The following is a 20,106-nucleotide window of genomic DNA, read 5'->3' on the forward strand; positions in this document are numbered from 1 at the left end:
AAACACAATTTGGCTTCCAGTATATCTTTTCTGTTTGGATTAGAGCCTTTTATTATAAACATATTTAGATAAAATACCTAATTCAAAATGCAAAAGTCTTTGACTAATATTCTGTAAGAAAGATGGAGATAATCCAGAAATATCAGGTCCATTGTCATCATCTGTTATTCCCTTGTGAAGATTAACTGTATAGATATTGTTTGACTACACAGATCACTTAATTAGTGTAACACTTAACCTTCAGCAAAAGGACTTGTGAACACCTCCCTGAAACAACATTTGTGAGTAGAAGAATATCTATATAAATGGAAACTTGAAGAAGGTTGGGATTCTGCTGCTTTTGGTAATTGCCAATAACTTATAAAAATGGTAATTCCAGGGGCTGTGGTTGTGGCTCAGTGTAGAGCACTTGCCTAGCATGTGTGAGGCACTGGGTTCAATTCTCAGCACCACATATAAATAAACTAAACAATATTTAAAAAACAAAAAAAAATGGTAACTCCAAAAGAACTATCCAAAAGATCTGTGTAGTCATACATCTATACAGTTAATCTTCACAAGGGATTAATAGATGATGACATAGGAAGGTCAAATAGGAAGGTCAACACAATCATCAATTATTAAAATTGGAATAATGTATAAGATTGCCCTCACAAATACTATGTACATAGAGCTTTATATCCTAGGTTAATTTTTTATCTTGGTTATATATGATAAACAATCTTTAGATTTAAGAGAGAAAAGGTGACGACTGGATTTCATCCTTCCTTTCTTCCTTACTTCTTTGTCCTAGCGACTGAACCCAGGGTCTCATGCATACTAGGTATGTACTGACTTATATCCACAGCCCTTTCGGTTTTTTTTTTTTTTTTTTTTTTTTGAGAAAGGATATTATGAAGTTGCCCAGAGTGGGTTCCAGGTGTGATCCTCCTGCCTCAATTTTCCCAAGAAGCTGGGTTACAGGCATATGACACCATTCCTAGATGGATTTTTCTGAGTTAACAAATTATTGCAAAGACAGGTAGAATAACAGGGACTATGTGATAAATTTGCCTGAATTATTTAAATAACAATGTATGTGTACTATTTCCACTATTGAAATAACAACAAAATTGAAAATAATAAGAAATCAATAAATTTGTAAAAAGTGTCAATGGAGAATTTTAAAGAAAACTACTTCTATGGACATTGTGCCTTAAAAACAAGTAGGCCCAGCATGGTGGGGCATGCCTATAATCCCAGCTACTTTAGAGGCTGAGGCATGAGATTCTCAAGTTTGAGGCCAGCTTGGTCAACTTAGAGAGACCCTGTCTCGAAAGATAAAGAAAGTTGGGGAAGTAACTCAATGGTAAAGCACCCTTGGGTTCTAGATAACACAAATAAGGAGTGAATATAAAATTCAATTACAGCTTATAAGACAAAGCATATTCTTCTGCATCAAAGTGCCTTGTTTTTCTAAGAAAAATCTTGGGATCAGTGTTTTTTCCAAAAAGTGGGCATTTTCATTAAAATCATACAAGAGATGATTAAATACACAAATTCCTAGGCTCCAAGCTCAAATCCATGGAATTGCTTTCTGGTGGCCTAGAAATCAGCATTTAATGCTAAGTGAAGTTAACCAATCCCCAAAAACCAAATGCCAAGCGTTTTCTGATATAAGGAGGCTGATTCATAGTGGGGTAGGGAGAGGGAGCATAGGAGGAATACAGGAACTCTAGATAAGGCAGAGGGGTGGGAGGGGAAAGGAGGGGGCAAGGGGCTAGAAATGATGGTGGAATGTGATGGACATTATTATCCAAAAAAACACATATGAAGACACGAATTGGTGTGAATATACTGTGTATACAACCAGAGATATGAAAAATTGTGCTCTATATGTGTAATAAGAATTTTAATGCCGGCTGTCATTTATTAAAAAATTAATTAAAAAGAAAAAAAAAGAAATCAGCATTTAAAATTTCACCAGAGGATTCTGGAGCTCACTAAAACTTAAGAACTAGTATCTTGGATACTTAAAGCTGCAAGCATGATATAAATATGGCATATGAAAAATCACTACCCTTAAGTAAACAATGACTGAAAATCTTTCAAAATCAAAGCAAATCTCTATTTTCTTAAACAATGTTATATTTCACTGTTGAGAACTACTGGTTGTCACTTTTAGCACCTTTGCTATAAATAAAGCATAAATAGTCAAGTGTATAGTTCTATTATTGTGTTAGCACTTAGCAGTGTAGAAACTAAATCTTTGGGAATAATCTTTTTGTTCAGCAAAAGTTCTGCTTTCTTCTTTTAAATCATAACTACTGGTATCTTCCAAGGATCTGTCCTCAGTTACATATTATCATCACTGCACTGGGCAGTTCATCTGCCCTCAAATCTTAAGCTCCAAGTAGAGGGCTTCCAATCCTAAATATCCCCAAAAATCTATTCCAAACTAAATCATTGTCTCATCCCTATAGTAAGCCAACCTGCCTGTCTACCTTATTCTCTTTATCCCCAACCCTATTCAAACATACACATTCCACATTTCCTGGATGTTAATGGATACTATTAACATTTTCTCAGTCAAAAAATCCTGGCATTATCTTTGTCTCTTTCCCTTTGCTCTCACTAAAACTCCTTACTCTGACCTTCACAATATTTGTGTTTTTATTTTCATGATCACTACTACTATTCAGGTTGTTATCAGTTCTAAATCAGTTAAATATAAAAGCCTCTTAATCAGTCTCCTTTCTTTTAGATTCCTTCCTACTGCAATCTACAGCACTTCGATTCATGTTCTCAGACTATTTGTCCATTGTATACCCTAAGGAGCTTTTAAAACATACAGATGCCTGTGTTCTTCAAGATTCTAAAAATAGCACTTATATTGAACCAAGGGTAAGAAGCACTACATTTATCATTTTATTTTTTCCATAAATCAGTCAAAAGATCTGCAACAATAATTCTAGTGCATATTTTGAAATACAAAAGTCCCTATAAAGATACCATACAGATGTCTAGTGATAACAAAATCAAAGAGCTAACATACAGTGCCTGCCTAACAAATGCTCTTCACTGAAATGACTGAATCGCTGTTCTTTATCTCTTAGTGTTACTGATTATTAAGTCCATGTGCCCCCCCACCCATGGCAGTTCAAATTTCCTAGGGCAAAGTTAACTAGATTTTCTGTAGAGTTTTTTTTTACTTTACTTATTTGCTGATCAAGCAAAGATTTTATTTCACACACACAAAAAAATTTCTCATTCTATAATTGGAGAAATTTTATGCTATAGAAAAAGCATAAAAAGAAAATGCAAAATTTCACTTGAAACACCTGTAAAACAAAAGAGTATCTAGTAAAACCTTGGGGCCACAGAGTTGTCAGTAAGCAGCTATGATGAAGGGCCACTGAAGGTGGGAAAAAAGTTTAATTAAAAACAGTCTGTAATCCTAATTTTTAAAACAATTTCAAAATTATTTTACAGCAAAAACACCAACCTTACAACCTTATCATTCTATCATTTTTAGACTTCTTGTTTTAGTTCAAATTTATTTCTAATTCAAAGCTTTCCCCTCTGCCACAACAGTTCCCTTGTTTTACATGTTTGCTAGCGAATAAGCAATCCCCAATGTATTTTTCAGCTTAAATTACTAACTTAAGCTCACCTTTTGTTTCAAACTCTGAAGAATTTAAATAATAAGCATTAATCATCTAAATGAGGTTATTTAGTCCTTGACACCAAAATTCTGCTGACAACTGTTAACCTTTGTAACATTATTTTTTTTCTGGACTCAGTCCACAGAACCAACCTATCCTGTGTTCTCCTTTTCTGCTTCTGTATCAGTAACTTGTCTTATTTTTTTATTTACTTACTTATTTATTTTTGGTACCGGGGATTGAACTCAGGGCACTGAACCACTAAGCCACATCCCCAGCCCAATTTTGTATTTTATTTAGAGACAGGGTCTCCCTGAGTGGCTTAGTGCCTTGCCCATTGCTGAGGCTGTATTTGAACTCCTGATTCTCCTGTCTCAGCCTCCTGAGCTTCTGGGATTACAGGCATGTGCCAACATACCCGGATTAAAATACTACTCTTAACAGTTTGGTGTGTGTGTGTGTGTGTGTGTGTGTATACACACATATATATGTATATTTTTATTTATAAGTTTCATAGGTTTATGTGATAAACTGTTTTAATTTTTTTTGATATGTAGAATAATTCAGAGAATGAATAAATTGATAAAATTTCCTAAGGAGAGTCAGAAGATAGCTTTAAAAATTTAAATAGAATGGAAATCGTACTTTTATTCCTGACAGCTGCAGCTTTTTACATTTTCTTCATTTTCTTGGGATTTTTACATGAAGACTTTAAGTTTGGAAAAAAGAAATGCCAGGCATAATAATCATTGCAGAAATGGGTTCATAGGAATAGAATTATGGGGGGAAAAAAATCACATAAAGACAACTGAAAATACACGTCTTTAGTTCAGTTCTCAATTTGAGATATACTCATAAGGCACAACTGATTAACAATGATGTCCCTGTTTGAAAAACAAAACTAGCTCTTTTTTATTAATAAGCTATATAATTTTTATGATACATTTAACATTTTTGTGGTTTGTGTGGAGGTCAAATTTAAAAATTCTGGCAGGCACAGTGGCTCAGTAGGCTGAGGCAGGAGGACTGGGAGTTCAAAGCCAGTCTCAGCAATGGCAAGGCTTTAAGAACTCAGTGAGACCTTGTCTCTAAATAAAATCTAAAATAGGGCTGGGGTTGTGACTCACTGTTTGGGTGTCCCTGACTTCAATCCCTGGTACCCCCTTAAAATTGTTTTTTTAGATTCTGTACAGCAGGGAAGGAAAGAGAAAATACTAGAGAATGATATTGATCAAACTATGTTGTTATATCATGCACATGTACAAATATGTAACAATGAATCCCATTATTATATATAATTATAACATACCAATCAAAATATGAAAAATAATAGAGACGGTGTTTCTAAGTTTAAAAAAATCTGTGGGGCTGGGGTTATGGCTCAGCGGTAGAGTGCTCACCTTGCACATGCAAGGCCCTGGGTTTGATCCTCAGCACTACATAAAAATAACTAACTAAATAAATAAAGTTATAAAAAAAATCTGTGAAGACATAAAACACTTATAATGTGCAAAAATATTTCCATTTATATAAACTCAATCTAAACTACTGTGTCTTATCTGCTGATATCAGAAGCACTCCTTTACACCACCACTGCTAGGCATTTCTCTAACATTTTCTTTTAGTAACCACTTTAAAATACAGTACTACCTCAAACACTGACCTTCATCTCCAATTTCTTCTTCACACATTGGCACAGGATCTCTAAGTAATAATAAAGGACAGACAGTAAAATGGAGTTCAGAGAGAAAAAGTGGTAAAAGAGTGCATTAAACTTACTTTAGTTAGTCTTCATAATCCTATTCACTGACCCCCATCCCAAGCCTACACATCACTATCAACGTGAACCATATGGGCAGACTGGGATAGCAGAGAGAAATCTTTTCCTATCACAACAGAAAAATCTCATTTTTATCCTTCTTTCTGCTTCATTTTCATTTCCACTTCCAGAAACAAGTAAAGGAAAAATTCTCTTTTCTCCAACTCCACTCATTATCCAGTCTTCACTGATATTCTTACTATTCAATGACTACTTTGCCTCCTTTTCCATCCCAACCCAACTTCTTTTTTCTCCTACCATATCTCCTTGAAAAACCCATCCATGCTTCATATAGCCAACTCACCTAATCATACCTATCCAATGAATCATCCCTTTCCATCAATTTATACCCTTTTCCCTAACCTGAAGGCTATTGTGTACTTTCCACTTTTAGTTAACAATATTAGGTTTGAAAATAGGAGGAAAATATCTATTATTTCTATAAAATTTGAATACTGTTAATGATGAACTATCCAAATTTCAAGCAAGTTATTTTAACCTTTTGGGACTCGGTCAACTAATCTGTAAAATGAAGAAATTAGTTTAGTTAAGCACTCCAAAATGTAGCTAACAAATTTCTGGACTCAACTATAAGGATTCTAAAACTAGAGATCTGAGGTAGAATGCAGGAATTTTTTTAAAGGTACCCAAATGAGTCTTCTGATCAAAAAATTTAGGAATTATTAATAAATGATGAGGATCCTTTTAGTCTTATATTCCAAAATTCTATGCTGCCATTTTCTGATAAAAATTGTTATAAAAGGAGTACAAATGAATTAAATAGGCCTTTGTAGGCTGATCTGCAGCACAGTTTATATTTTCTTCTGATAACAGCTGACTTGCAACTTGTAAAATATGTTTACCAACTAGTGACCATAAATATTAAAATACTGAGTCCTTGAAGTAAAACAACAAAAATTATTTTTTTAGAATTATATGCCCAATCACTTTTTCACAGGATTTTTCACAACTAAGATTTGGCTCACATTAAAAACAAAGGTAGAAAAGGCATGCTCATTAGGATCATTTATTTTGCTAGTTCACTGGTAGGGCTTTGTATATCACTGGAGCAAAGCCTAGAGAAGTCTAGATCATTGAGAGAATTCGGGCCATTAAAATGTCTAAAGAACAGTCTCATTCAAATGTTTAGATTGCCAGGATTTTACCTGCCCAGAAGCACACTAGATCATTCACTTCTGAACTACACTTATATATTCTAGTTCTGGTAACTTCCAACAACTAATTCTCATTATAAACAAGTGTTCCCGTGGTTAATATTCTGGATTAAAGACATGTTACAACATGTGGGGACTAAGCAAGTATAGACAGCACTTAAAGAGATGATGACACATTGGCACTGTGTTAATTTAAGTGAACCTATTTATTTATGAATAAATGAATAATAAAATGATAAAAAGTAGAAATGGTAACTGAATTATATTTAAATCAGTTTTCTCTTTAAAAAGATACACTTAATTAAATTTGTACAAAATAGCACTATAAATTGCAGGAAAGTGTGTCCATTTATTTTCTCTATTTTTCCAACATAAAAATCTACAGTGAATGCCATTATGTAAGTGAATTCTTTGAATATCAAGAATGATGCAATTGTTGCTATGGTGACTACTCATTTTATTGAATAAATTGTGGATGGGTTCAAAGCATTATTTCAAAAATCAAATTTCAGTATATTAACTATGCTTGATAAATCTCTTTCTTTTGGTACCTATTAAACAATACTATAAGCCATCTTTGGTGATGACCAATTAAGTAACTTCTATTAAAAGCCAGGCTTGAGTTGCCAAGGAAAGAAAACTTCCAATAGTTTTTTAAATGAAACACTCAAGTACATTCAAAGAAACAAAGACACTAAGCTTTAACTTTCTAGAGTAATTGAAATGTACTATTGAAAAGTAACATGATCTCACATGTCTTTGTTCCTTCACTGTCATAATTTTGCTTCTAACCTAAATTATTAACTAAGTATAAAACTAGAAGGCTGCTGACTTTTCGGTTTCCAATTAAACTAAAACGAGAGCTAGTTCAAAGTTAAAGCAGTTTTGACAAAGAAATTTCTCCTAGGCATGTGAAAATACTGATGATTTTCACATTCAAAATCTTATAAAACAGTTAGGTACAAAGCCTATATTTTAAACTAGCAAGGGAAACTGTAGACTCCAACTACACGCATTCCTCAGGAATAAGGAAAAGTACTAAGGCTTCTCCCCTTGCTTATGATCTTCCATTAAGGGGGTTCCCAGCGATGGCAGGCTTCACCGGCATCTGTTTTTAGGTGGCTTGCTGGTTTTGAGACTACTCAAAACTGAACAGTATTTTGAGGATCTGCTCCAGATCTCATCCTTGCCTAACTACACAACACTAAGTATTTAAAGAATGGGGTGGGGGCATGACTGTGACCCGTTCCCCTTTCAACAAGGTGAAGTGCAGTCAGCTAAAAGGCCTGCTGACTTCGCAGCCCTCGAAGCCTAGGAGAGGAAGCTTGGGCATGGCAATAGGAAAGAGGTACCAGCAAGGGGGTCGGGCCGAGAGAGAACGAACAACAGGGTGGTCAGGCGCAAGGGAGAGAGCAGCATTTCAGCTTCTCTCCATCAGTCTTTCACAAATGGACTTACCTGTCTCCCTGTTCTACCTTCTCTTCTCATCTCTCTCGCAACGAGCGACCCCTACCTCCTGGAGAGAGAGAGTGTTTGTGTGTGTTTGTGTGTGTGTGTGTGTGTGTGTGGTGACAACAACCTCAGCACCCTGGCTGGGGACAGGGGTTTGGAGGGGGTGGGGACGCAGTTCCTCCACAGGCCCGGAACTCCCCCGAACGGCCCTCGAAGAAAAGGGGGCGGGAGGAGCCCGCCTGACGCCAACCGAGGGCTCAAACCCGGCCTGGGAGACCAACCCTGGCAGGGGCTGACGTGCAGCTCTTTTAGGTTTCAATGGTGGCCTTTCGGGGAGGAGGAGAGAGGTGACAAGGGGCTGGGGGTGATGTGGCCTCCCCTCCCCCTCGCTCGGCTGGCTGTTTACCTTCTCGATACTTCTTGCGGAGCCGCCGGTGGACGCTCTTCACCACCCCGGAGAGCTTCTCCTGCTCTAGCTTCCGCTCTTGATCCCGGGGCTGCGGAGTGCTCGGGGGCCCGGCCCCCTGCCCGCGATCCACACGTCGACCGTCGGCCCCTGGCTCCATATCGCAGCCGCCGCCACCGCCGCCGCCGCCCCTCAGGCCCCCGCAGACGCTCCCCTGACGGAGGAGGTGGGGAAGGAGGAGGCAGCAGCGGAGGCAGCAGCCGGAGGAGGCAGAGGAGCCGGAGCGACAGCTTCGGAGGTGGACCCTTAATCAAACGCCCAAGCCGATTGGTGGACTGTGGAGGGCTGGGCGGAAACGGAATAGCCCTGGAACCAATGGACAGAGAGCGGAGGCGGCGCACCCGGTTGTTTGGGAAAGCGAGCAGCTGGAGGAGGCGGGGCTCACAGGCGGAGGGGTGCTGAGGCGGTGGGAGAGCGAGGCCCAGGGCGCCCATCTACGCCGCCCCTCCCCGGATTTTGTGCGCAGGCGCAATGGTGCGGCCTGGGGGATTCGCGCAGTGAGCAACGCGCTTGCGCATCTTAATTTGCTTAGTTTGGGCTTCATTCTACCATCCAGGTTTTGCAGTTTTGTGGCTTTTCCACCCGCTGTTTTATAATTTAGTGTCATTCTGCCAGAGTCCTCTACCTGAGCCTTCCCTGCACCCTATCACATCTATGCAGATTTCCTTTAGCTTTCTAGATACTCTTTACAATGACTTGACATCACCGGAATTTTACATTTCAGCTGACTAAGGCTTACATGCTTTCTTTGGCTCAAGAAGAGGCCAGGGTACCAAAGGCTGGTATAACTCACCCACCAAAAGTGATTAATGCTACTCTTGATGGTTAAAGGACACAGAAAATGGGGAAAGGCAAGGCCAAGAAAAGCAATAGGAGATGTGGGAGGACAGAGATGGAAAGACAGAAGGCCCACAACTGATGTTCTTAAGAACATTTGACAAAAATGTTGCAGGAAGCCTGGCCTAATTCACCTCAGAACTATAAGCGCTTTAAAAGTCCACTCAGGTGACCTCAGGACTAACCTCTTTAATATGGAAGGTTAGTCTTTGCCCAGGGTACCTAAGTGGGGTTAGCAACCTGCTCACCCTTCTCCACTTCTTTTCCTACTCTTGGGAAGCTCTTGCAGAATATGATTGCAGACTTCTGCTCCAGAGAGCTGGAACACTGCTCTCCAGAAGAGACTGCAGTAGCACCTGAAGTGGTACATGGGGCTGCTGAAGTTTCAGAGATCCAATAGGCAGAGAATCATGAATGAATTGTGTTAAGAGTGTGAACTATGTCCTCATTACAGTTGTGATTGTATGACATTGTATGGAAATTGTTACAATGAAAACCTTTTGATCAATGATTTTAGAAATCTGAATAAAGTTCACATTATGTCATTGTTTCATATGCTACTTTCTGGATAATGAAGACCCTGAAGAGCAAAGCAGTATCCTTATTCTTTAGATCACAGAAGTGAAAGGAGATTGGTGGAAGAGTGTCCCTACCAGCACAGTGAAGAGGCAGATCAAACAGAGACAGAGACAGATAACCTTCAAAAGAACTAATTATAATTTTAGAAGAAATCAGGAGGAAGTACCTAATATATTGAGACTGTGGTGGTCTTATTTGCAGGAATTTCATTTGGAAAGAAAGGAGAGCTTGAATGGCATACCTGTTTTGTTTTGTTTTGGTTTTTTGTTTGTATTTTAGCATATCTGGGAGGCAAATACAGGAGAAATATATTATAGAAAGCATTAAATTTCATTTGTATTAATTGATAAAGAAAGCTTTCCTCCATATTCCTAGCAAACAAATTTTAATACCTTTTAAAAATTAAAGATGTTAACTGAAGGAAATTTGGAAAATACAGAAAGAAGTAAAGAAAATTAAAGTCACCTGGAAACCCACCACTGAGAGAAAAAAAAAACTATTGATGGTTTTTATTTGTTTGTGTATATTGATGAGATATTTATGGATGGCTATGATAATCTCCATTATGAATAAGCTACAATGTCATCAGTTAATCCCCAGTTATTGTATATTTATATGTCTCCATTTTTTTTTCTGTATTCCAAATAATCCTGTGTCAAACACTTTTTGAGTAGGGCTGAGGCTGTAGCTCAGTGGTAGAGCACCTGCCTCGAAAGTGTGGATACTGGGTTCCATTCTCAGTGCCACATAAAGATAAATAAATAAAGATATTGTGTCCATCTACAACTAAAAAATATTTTAAAAACAAAAACAAAAAAAAAACACCTTTGTACACAGGTTTGCCCAGTTTCTTTAATAATACATTTCATTAGGCTAACTCTCTAACCAAAACAGGCATTACTGAATCAAAAGATTGAAAATATTATTTTTGATGTATATTGTCCAACCTCATTTCCCAAAAGATGGGGCAGTTTATGTCACCTCTGGATGTACCTGTGGATGTCTATCTCACTGCACCCTTTAGATTAAGTATTACAGTTTACAAAGTCATTCATGAGATTTTTTTTAAAAGGCCTGTATTTTTAAGAAACAATAGGAACTTTCTGTAGTTTCATAACTATCTCTTCTGGCTGGCATAATCTTTAAACTAGAAGAACAAATAAAAGGAACTTATTTAAATAAGAAGTTATTTAAATAAGAACTTATTTATTTAACTTAAATAAAAGGAACTTATTTACCTAGAGTCGAGCAAATTGAAGAACACCATTTTTTTGTTTTTTGACTTCTCACTTTTTTCAGAAGCAACTCAAGAATTGTAAGTTGGATAGACAGATTTTATTTTAAATTTGCGTAAAATTTAAATTCCTTGGTAAAAAGGATTCACTGAAAGAAGATCTTTTGACACCATATTAAACCATATCCTATGCCCAGAAAAATGTCAGTATTTTTCCCTACATATAGTGGCAGTTTTTATTGAATGTAAATATCTTATTTTAAGAAATTCATTATTATCATTATCATAATCATTATTTTTATTTTGTTGGTGCTATGGATTGAACCCAGGGCCTTTCAAATGCTAGGCAATTTATCTACCACTGAGTTGCATCCACAGCTTATTACTGTTATTTTAAATGACCATTAGGGAAAGAGGATGTTGGAATAAAACACTATTCACTGTGCAACACAAATCAGCCTGGGAGGAAAAGGCCTTTCTAAAGCACTAAACTGCAGGTAACTCAATTTATCATCATAATTTTTGCTTTACCTAACAACTTCTGAACCCTCTTCCATGACATTTAGTGTGTCATAGAAAATTTCCTGGGTCAAAGAATCACTTCGACAAGTGGTAAGAAAAAATACTTTGACCTTTTGGTTTACAGTGATATACCTTATAAGAAAAACAAGTTTCTATAGTTGATGGAAAGAGTCAGCATACTATAATAACAAAGTATTTCTATTCTCAATGGAAGTTCAAAAAATACTAATCAGTAATGAAAGCAAACTTTTAAAATCCCTCTCACAGTCTGGCATTTGGCATTAAGTTCACCAGTAGGTTTTGGGTGCACCCTAGAAAAGTTTAGTCTATTTCATTCTGCGTTTACTGAGTAATCCTGTAAAAAAAGAGAGAGAGAGAGAGAAGACTACATATTTTTCACTAATTTTTAAATATTATCTACTATTTTTTGGCCTTCTTTATCGTCAAAATCCTAAAAACAATTACGTTTTAATGTAGTATAATAAAAGTATAAATACTAAAGATATTTATAAAACATATAGCAATGTATATAAATGATGCAAAAAAAGACTTATAACTGAAGATAAAGCTACATTCCAAATTGGACAAATCTTTAGCTCATGACGTTTTATGGTTTATATATGAGAAATTCCCCAAAAGCTCATATGTGAGACAATGTGAGAGGGTTCAAAGGGGAAATGATTAGGTTGTGAAAGCCTTAAACTAATCAGTGAATTAATCCCTAATGGGATTAACTGAGTGGTAAAAACTGAAGGTAGGTGGGGTGTGGATGGAGTAGGCAGAGCATTGAGGGCATGGCTTTGGGGTTTATATTTGTATTTGGTGAGTGGAATTTCTCTGCTCTCTGATCATGTGAGCTGCTTCCCTCTGCCACACTCTTCCACAATGATGTCCTGCCTCTCCAGGAGCCCCAAGGAATGGAGTCAACCTTTTATAGACTAAGACCTCTGAAACCATGAGCCCTCAAACTTTTCTACCTCTACAAGTCTTCTGGTTGGGTCCTTTTATTCACAGAAGTGAAAAACCTGACTAAAACATGATTATTTAGAAATATAAGTTTTAGAAATTCAGCTAAAATGAGGACTTGAAAAGTAAAATCAATGTTATCTGAAAATATTTACCCATTATTTATATACTTCTTACCAATTAATATAAAAATACCAATGAAGTTTAGGATCTGATTTCTATGAATCCACAATTTTAAAAGGTAGATATAACATTTGTTGGGTACATCAAAATCAAAAATAATTTTGCTTGTTTCAAATTTTGCAAAAATTTTTTTGGAAAATGTATTTTTTAACTTAATGTTTTGATAGAAATAAAAGGGTGGAGCAAGAAAACATTTCATTGGTATATTCTCATCCAGTAAGGCAGATTGCAAATTTAAACCCCTTCTATTTGTGAAAAAATAGGATTATTTACTTTAAAAATTATGTTTATGAATCCAATACGTCTCCTGCAATTCTTAATATATCTGTCAGCCTGAAAAATCTATACTATTACACAAAGATTAGCTACCTTGCCAATCTTAATTAAGATACACAATAGTCAGGGTAGTATTAACTATAGCATGTGATAACCATTAGTTAATTCCTAACTCCAAATGCAACTATAAAATTTATAATATGTTTGTGATATACTAATTAATGGAATATATTCAACATTCATAACAAGGCTAATACAGGGATAGCTCTAAATAGAAAATAATGTTAAATTATTCCCTTATAATGAAGTATACAACTTAGAGATTCTCTGTGTTCTGATTCTGGTTTTGCATTAACCACCAGAGAAAGGTACTTCAGTTGTCTGAGTTTGTTTTTTTTTTCCTTTCTCTCTCTCTTTGTCAAATGTACAAAAAAGAAATTATATTTGACTAGTGTTTTTTAATTAATTTATTTATTATCTTTTGTATCATGACTTAAGAACAAATACATTTTACATTGGGAATCAGTATACTTGGACATATACTGTTCACATTTATATATATATATATATATATATATATATATATATATATATATATATAAATTTTACAAAATAATACTTTGCAAAGTAAAATGCATCCTGGCATTTTCAACTTTGTTATTTTTAACACCACAGAGCACACTACATTAATTTCAAGGCCCTTTAATGAGTCATTGTCTAAGATTTAGAAAACACTGGCAATTTGAAACATCTCTTTGACCCCTGAACCAAAGTAATTCTGTGACTCACGTAGATTTTTTTTTAGAAAATTTTATGAGATGTTCCTGTCTGTTCCTGGATGTTCCTGGAACTGAAGCTACTCAGTTCCTTTGAGGCATTATTTTTATTTTGGGGGTATTTCCCACACTATGAGTGCAGGCTCAGGTAAGTGAAATGTCTGTTTGCAGGAAAACAAATAATAAATCAGAAACTATAGGGAATCTTTTGGTCTGTTGAGGAAAACTATGGAGCTGTGGACAGAAAACAAATCATACTGCATGATTCCACTTATATAAAATTCTGGAAAATACTAGTGAATCTATAGTAACAGAAAATAGGTCAGTGATTGTATGGGAATAAGGTGGGGGAACAGGTAGGAAGTTTGATAAAGGGGCATAAGGATTATTTTGAGGATGTGGATATTTTTATTATCCATATTTTGGTGATGATTTCTCAAGTTTCTATATTTAGATTATGTGCTATCTTCCATTTTCCAACATTTGTCCTGTGTATCAAATACTCAATGAGACCACTATATATGGATCAGAATGGTTAAAATTCAAATGACTGACCATACCAGCTGTTGTCTGGGATAGAGAGAAACTCTTAAAAAGTAAAGAAAATGTTAAATAGTACCATCACTTTAGAAAACAGATTGGCAGTCTCTTAAAAACTCAAGCCTATGCTTAGCATATGAGCCAACCATCCCATTTCTAAGTATTAACCCAAATTTAACAAAAGTATACTTATAAAAAGACTTACATATTAATGTTCACAGCAGCTTAATATATAATAACCCCAAACTGAGAATGATCCAAATGTTCATTAACATGTGAATGGATAAACAAATTGTAGTATAGCCACACAGTATATTAGTCACAAATAAAAAGAAATATTGCTTTGCACAGCATGAATAAGTCCCCAAATGATTAAGCTGAGTGAAAAAAAACAAGACAGAAAACAAATCATACTGTATGATTCCACTTATATAAAATTCTGGAAAATACAAGTGAATCTATAGTAACAGAAAATAGGTCAGTGATTGTATGGGAATAAGGTGGGGGAACAGGTAGGAGGTTTGATAAAGGGATATAAGGACTATTTTGAGGATGTGTATATTTTTATTATCCATATTTTGGTGATGATTTCTCAAGTTTCTATATATATCAAAATTTATCAAACTATAGTTTTTAACTCAATAAAGATGTTAAAAATAATTATATGCCAGACATTCTGATAGGCTTTCTATCTTTGGTAGCAAAAATAAAACAAAACGTTATATTTTCATAAAGTTTGCAATTGCCATCAAGAGAATGCATAACAATGAAATTCTTATTTATTTACTTCTTATGTAAGTAGAAATTTGGTACCTAGATCAACCAAATATTCTATCATTTTAGTATGAAAGTAACAAGGGTTCAGTATCTGGAGGCATCTAGTGCCTCCTTAGCAGGGCTTTTCTCCCCACTCAGGAGGGTGCAAGCCACCTAAGAAATTAAAGTCTAGAATAATTAGTGAAAAACAAAAGACAGAGTCAGAAAAAACAGTTTTAAAGATGGAGCCCTGATAGGTCCAGTCCACACAGGAGTTGGAGCTAGATGATTAGAAAAATGGCTCCCATGGTTTATTTAAGCGGGTACATCAAAGGCAAGGATAAGGTTTCAGGAGTGGAGTCTTGCTTCGTGATGTCTTGCAGTAAGCAGGTTGATTGGCATCTTGGCAGGTCACCCCATCTCCAGTGCTGTGTGGGACCTTTGGCAGAGCTTGAATAGGACTCACAATGTGTCTGGGAAGTCAACCAGAGGAAATATCCACTGGTAGTTCCCAGACACCATATTCTCCTATTCATTAGGCTGTGATGTGTGATGTAGTCCACACACAGCCCACGAATGACTCTTGACACTTCAGCATATCAGTTAACTGAGAACACAAGTAAAAATGGAAGAGAGGGATAACAAATTATCTCTGAATATTAGTCTCTTACCCTTTCCCATGGCTTTAAAATAAAAAAAAAAAATAGGCAAAATTTTAAATTCTTAAGCTAGTCTAATTCTAAATAGTTGATAGGGATAGAGGGATAGAGACTAAAAATATTAGTAGGAGTTTTATGTTGAGTTAAAACTATGAGCTTCTTAGGTGTAGAAATATATATATATATATATATATATATATATATATATATAATATACATATATATATTATATTTACTTATTTATTTAAGGAAATTGTCCATTGAAGTGTCAAACCAGTTAAGGAAGTAGTGTTAGGTAGTTGAAGAGAAGCACAGTTCTTTTTTGTTTTGTTTTACTCTTGGTTCACATTACATGTTTCAGGGAAAACATCAGATGGGGAAAGCCTTTTGTTTGTTAGCTATTTAAAAATAATTATCTGCCAAATAGATTGTAGCCTATAATAAATTGGCATAAGAGGTTTATAAAACAATAATTAGCAATTAACTTTTCAATTAAAGGAACATTACCATAAGTGACATGGCATTTTTAAGTAGAGATATTAAGTGAAGAAAAGTTATGAACTAGATGATCTGAAGATATATGGCTAAACTTTCATGTTTTGGGATAATACATTGTAATTTAACACATTTATTTTTCTTTCTATTTTATTATAAGCCCCACCCTACCTATTTAACACTTGGATAATGAAAATATGCCTATCTTCCTTTGTTAAAAGATAAGTAACATTGGAAAGAACACTGTGGACTTAAAAAAAATAATCAGTTTTCATAAGGATAAACAATATGGCCAGTTGAAGAGAAGTCTTAGAAGCTAGAAAAGTGAAGAAAGAGGCCCTCATAGATAAACTCAGCTTATCTCATAATTTCAACCCATATTAAGAAAAAGGCCAGCAGTTCACTCCCAGAGTACAGGGATTTAATATAGCATGGATCATTTATCATTTATTTGCTCAAAATCCTGAAATTCAGGCAGGGATTAACAAAATAGTAGTTATTTGGCTGAACTTCTCTAAGAGAACACACTTTGAAGATTTCCCCCCTCACCCGGCTGACATGTATTGTCTATCATCTGGGAGCTCCATGCCAGTGTCCTGAGCTTTCCACATGGTTGGATGAGCTAAGGTAGTTACACTTACATGGAAGATTACTTTCCCCAAAGCGCAAAATTGGACACTTCCAAGCCATTTTCAGGCCAAACTGGTTTAATATATCTTGAGCAATACGACATTTCCTCTGGATCATAACTTAAGCATCTCCCTCACCTGTAATGCCTTCCCCATGCCTTTTTTCCTAATTTGCATCCTATATTTCCTCCAAGATCCAATAAAAAGAAGACTTTATTCATGAAAGTTTTCAATTATTCCATATTCCTGTGATAGCACTTTTCTTTTGAAATCTGATCAGTTTTACTATCCATATTATTCATGTTACCGTTTGGATATGAGATTGCCTTCAAAAACTCCTGTGTTAATGAAGGAATGTTTGGAAGTGAAATGACTGAGTTTTGATAGTTGTGACCTAATTAGTCCACCCTAGTCTGAATGAACTGACTGAGTGGTAACTATAGACAGGTGGGGGCATGGCTAGGGGTGGTGGTTACTGGGGATCTGCCCTGGAAGGATGCATCTTCCCTATGATCCCTATCTCTATCTCTCTCTTCCCTATGGTCCCCAACTCTATCTCTCTGCTTCCTTACTGCCATAAATGAAACAGCTTTCCTCTGCTGAGTCATTCCTTCATAATATGATGCCTTGCCTTGGACCCAGGGCAACAGAACCAGCCATCTGTAAACTTAGACCTTAAAACTATGTGCCCCATATAAACTTGTCCTCCTTTGAATTGTTTTTATCAGGTATTTTAGTCACAGGGATTAAAAAAAACTAAGTAAAACAAATTGATACTGAGAAGAGGGTTCTTTGCTTTAATTAGCACTGCCATGTGGTTCAGAAGTCTGTGAAACTAGTTTACTAGAGGAATTTTAAAACGTTTATAGATTCAGGCTGGAAAAGTTTTAGAATATTGTCAGTAGAACTTAAGGGGTGATTCTGGTGGGAGCTCAGACAAGAATGCCAATAGAACTACAGAATAAAGATTCTATTGGGAATTGAAATAGAGTCACTTATTTTATATTCTGGCAAAGAACTTGTCTATGTTTTTCCCATGTTGTGTAATTTTGTGTGGGGATGAATCTAAAACTCATGGATGAATTAATCTGGTGGAGCAAATTTCAAGGCAGCACGGCATTCAGGCAATGGCATGGATATTTCTGGCAGCTTTTAGCCCAGTTTACTGTGAGAATCGGAAGCAGAAAGTGGAACTAATGAATTTTAAAAAACTTTCTGTTTGTCCAGTAAAGCTGGGGTGAAGGAAGGTGTGCTTATTGAAGAGATTAAGTCCCCTAAAGAGATGTTAAGTACTTTGCACGGAGAAAGAAAAGATTTCCCAAGGATTGCTGCAGTCCGGCTGCAGCAAAATAACTGGGGAGTGACAAGCAACTTGTGTAGATTGATACAGCAGGAGTAGGAGCCCTTTATTGTAGGACAGGAGTGGTATTTATACATTTCACACAGCTTATCTTAATTAGCATAAACTAGATACATCAGTCAACTAATAAGGAATCTCCACACTTAATGGCTTGCTGGGTTACTTCACAAACCACTCCCTCTGCAAAATGCCAGGCGCCATCCAGACTTGTTTACAGACCTTAACATTTCCCCTTTTTGTTTAATTTAAATAACGACCATAGTGGTTTTTACACAAACACCATAAATAATCTGCTACAAGCAGAAGGGGAGGATACAAAATGCCACAATACCAAGCCAATTGATGGCTCCATGCAAGAAGCCCTTGGAAAAATTATACCAGCAATGACACTGTTAGCAAAGATACCGAGTTACAATTTGTTGTAGATTATAGTTTGTTGTCTCAGTCCAGGTAAAGCAGTGTCTCAATAAATTAACTCACAGTCCAGGTAAATCACAGTCCAGGTAAGTTCTGCAGGCAGCTAGCTTGATCCGAAGTCTTGTCCGGTTCTCAGCCAAAGTCACGTCCGGTTTTCAGCAACACTGGAAATTCTTCCACCTTCGTCTTCACTGGCACTGGGATGAAGGCAGGAACTCCAGCAATGATGCTAAAGAAAATCCTGTAGTATTCCACTAAGAAAACAACCTTTTGAACAATTGAGTACATTATCTCAAGGTTTTTTACATTTGAAATAAGCCTTAATGGTGCTCATTATTCATCAGCCTCCAGGTGTGGGAGAACCATTGTAGCTTAGTTATTGGCATTGAAAATGATCAAACATCAGGGACGCTGGTAGCGTCTTCTGCGGCTGTAGCATCCCGGGTAGCCCCAGATGGCCCTGGGGAGAGTCCCGGTCTCAAATTGCTTCTGGGCACAGGGAGCAAGAGCCTGCTAGACTGTGCCTGGATGTGGGCTCTCGCAGTGGCGTCCCACTCCCCGGGCAGGGGGCGGGGAAGAGCCGGTTGCTGCCACTTGAAAAGTCCTTGCTGTGCCGTGACCAGCTCGCACACGTGGCAGCCTGCCGTGCCAATTCACACACCCTCCGGGTAACGAAAATTATTCAGTAAAAGCCTTTTGCTGCAACTTTTTTCCTGATAATCCTTCCTCCTCTGAACTTTCTTTTTTCTTTCTGACTAGAGTTCCTGGGCTTCTATCAACACATGTCCTAACTGCTCTTGGTTCCATTGGAGTGCCTTCTTCCCTTAGTGATTTACTTCTCATCACTTCCATATTTTCATCACAAAGACAATACAACATTTCAAGACAAAACAAGACACAAACATACTGTATCAATCTTCTCCATTTTCTCAAAATGGCCATTTTTCCTTTCGCCCTATCTGTCTAGGGACAAGCAGATTTGCTCCCGTCCTATTTATGGATGGGCAGCTTTTTTTCGTCACTTACCCCCAGTGTCCCAGGGCTCCCCGTACGGGCCACCATCTGCCGCAGTCCAGCTGCAGCAAAATAACCGGGGAGTGACGAGCAACTTGTGTAGATTGATACAGCAGGAGTAGGAGCCGTTTATTGTAGGACAGGAGCGGTATTTATACATTTCACACAGCTTATCTTAATTAGCATAAACTAGATACATCAGTCAACCAATAAGGAATCTCCACACTTAATGGCTTGCTGGCATTACTTCACAAACCACTCCCTCTGCAAAATGTCACCCGCCATCCAGACTTGTTTACAGACCTTA

At 36.7% G+C, this 20,106-nt stretch overlaps 1 protein-coding gene across 1 annotated transcript in view; it reads right to left on the reverse strand.

The window, feature by feature from the left end:
- The window catches only part of Bmt2 (base methyltransferase of 25S rRNA 2 homolog), a 79,713-nt gene extending 70,945 nt beyond the window's left edge, over window positions 1-8,768 (reverse strand). Inside the window, exon 1 of the mRNA XM_046422528.2 lies at window positions 8,497-8,768. Coding sequence (XP_046278484.1) covers window positions 8,497-8,656 — 160 coding nt within the window. The 5' untranslated portion in view covers window positions 8,657-8,768. The remainder of the gene's footprint in view (window positions 1-8,496) is intronic.
- Window positions 8,769-20,106: the final 11,338 nt, after the last annotated feature.

The sequence above is a fragment of the Marmota monax genome, unplaced genomic scaffold, assembly GCF_021218885.2.
Source record: "Marmota monax isolate L192 unplaced genomic scaffold, Marmota_monax_Labrador192_F-V1.1 WCK01_AAM20220418_F8-fsc00027, whole genome shotgun sequence".
NCBI lineage: Eukaryota > Metazoa > Chordata > Mammalia > Rodentia > Sciuridae > Marmota > Marmota monax.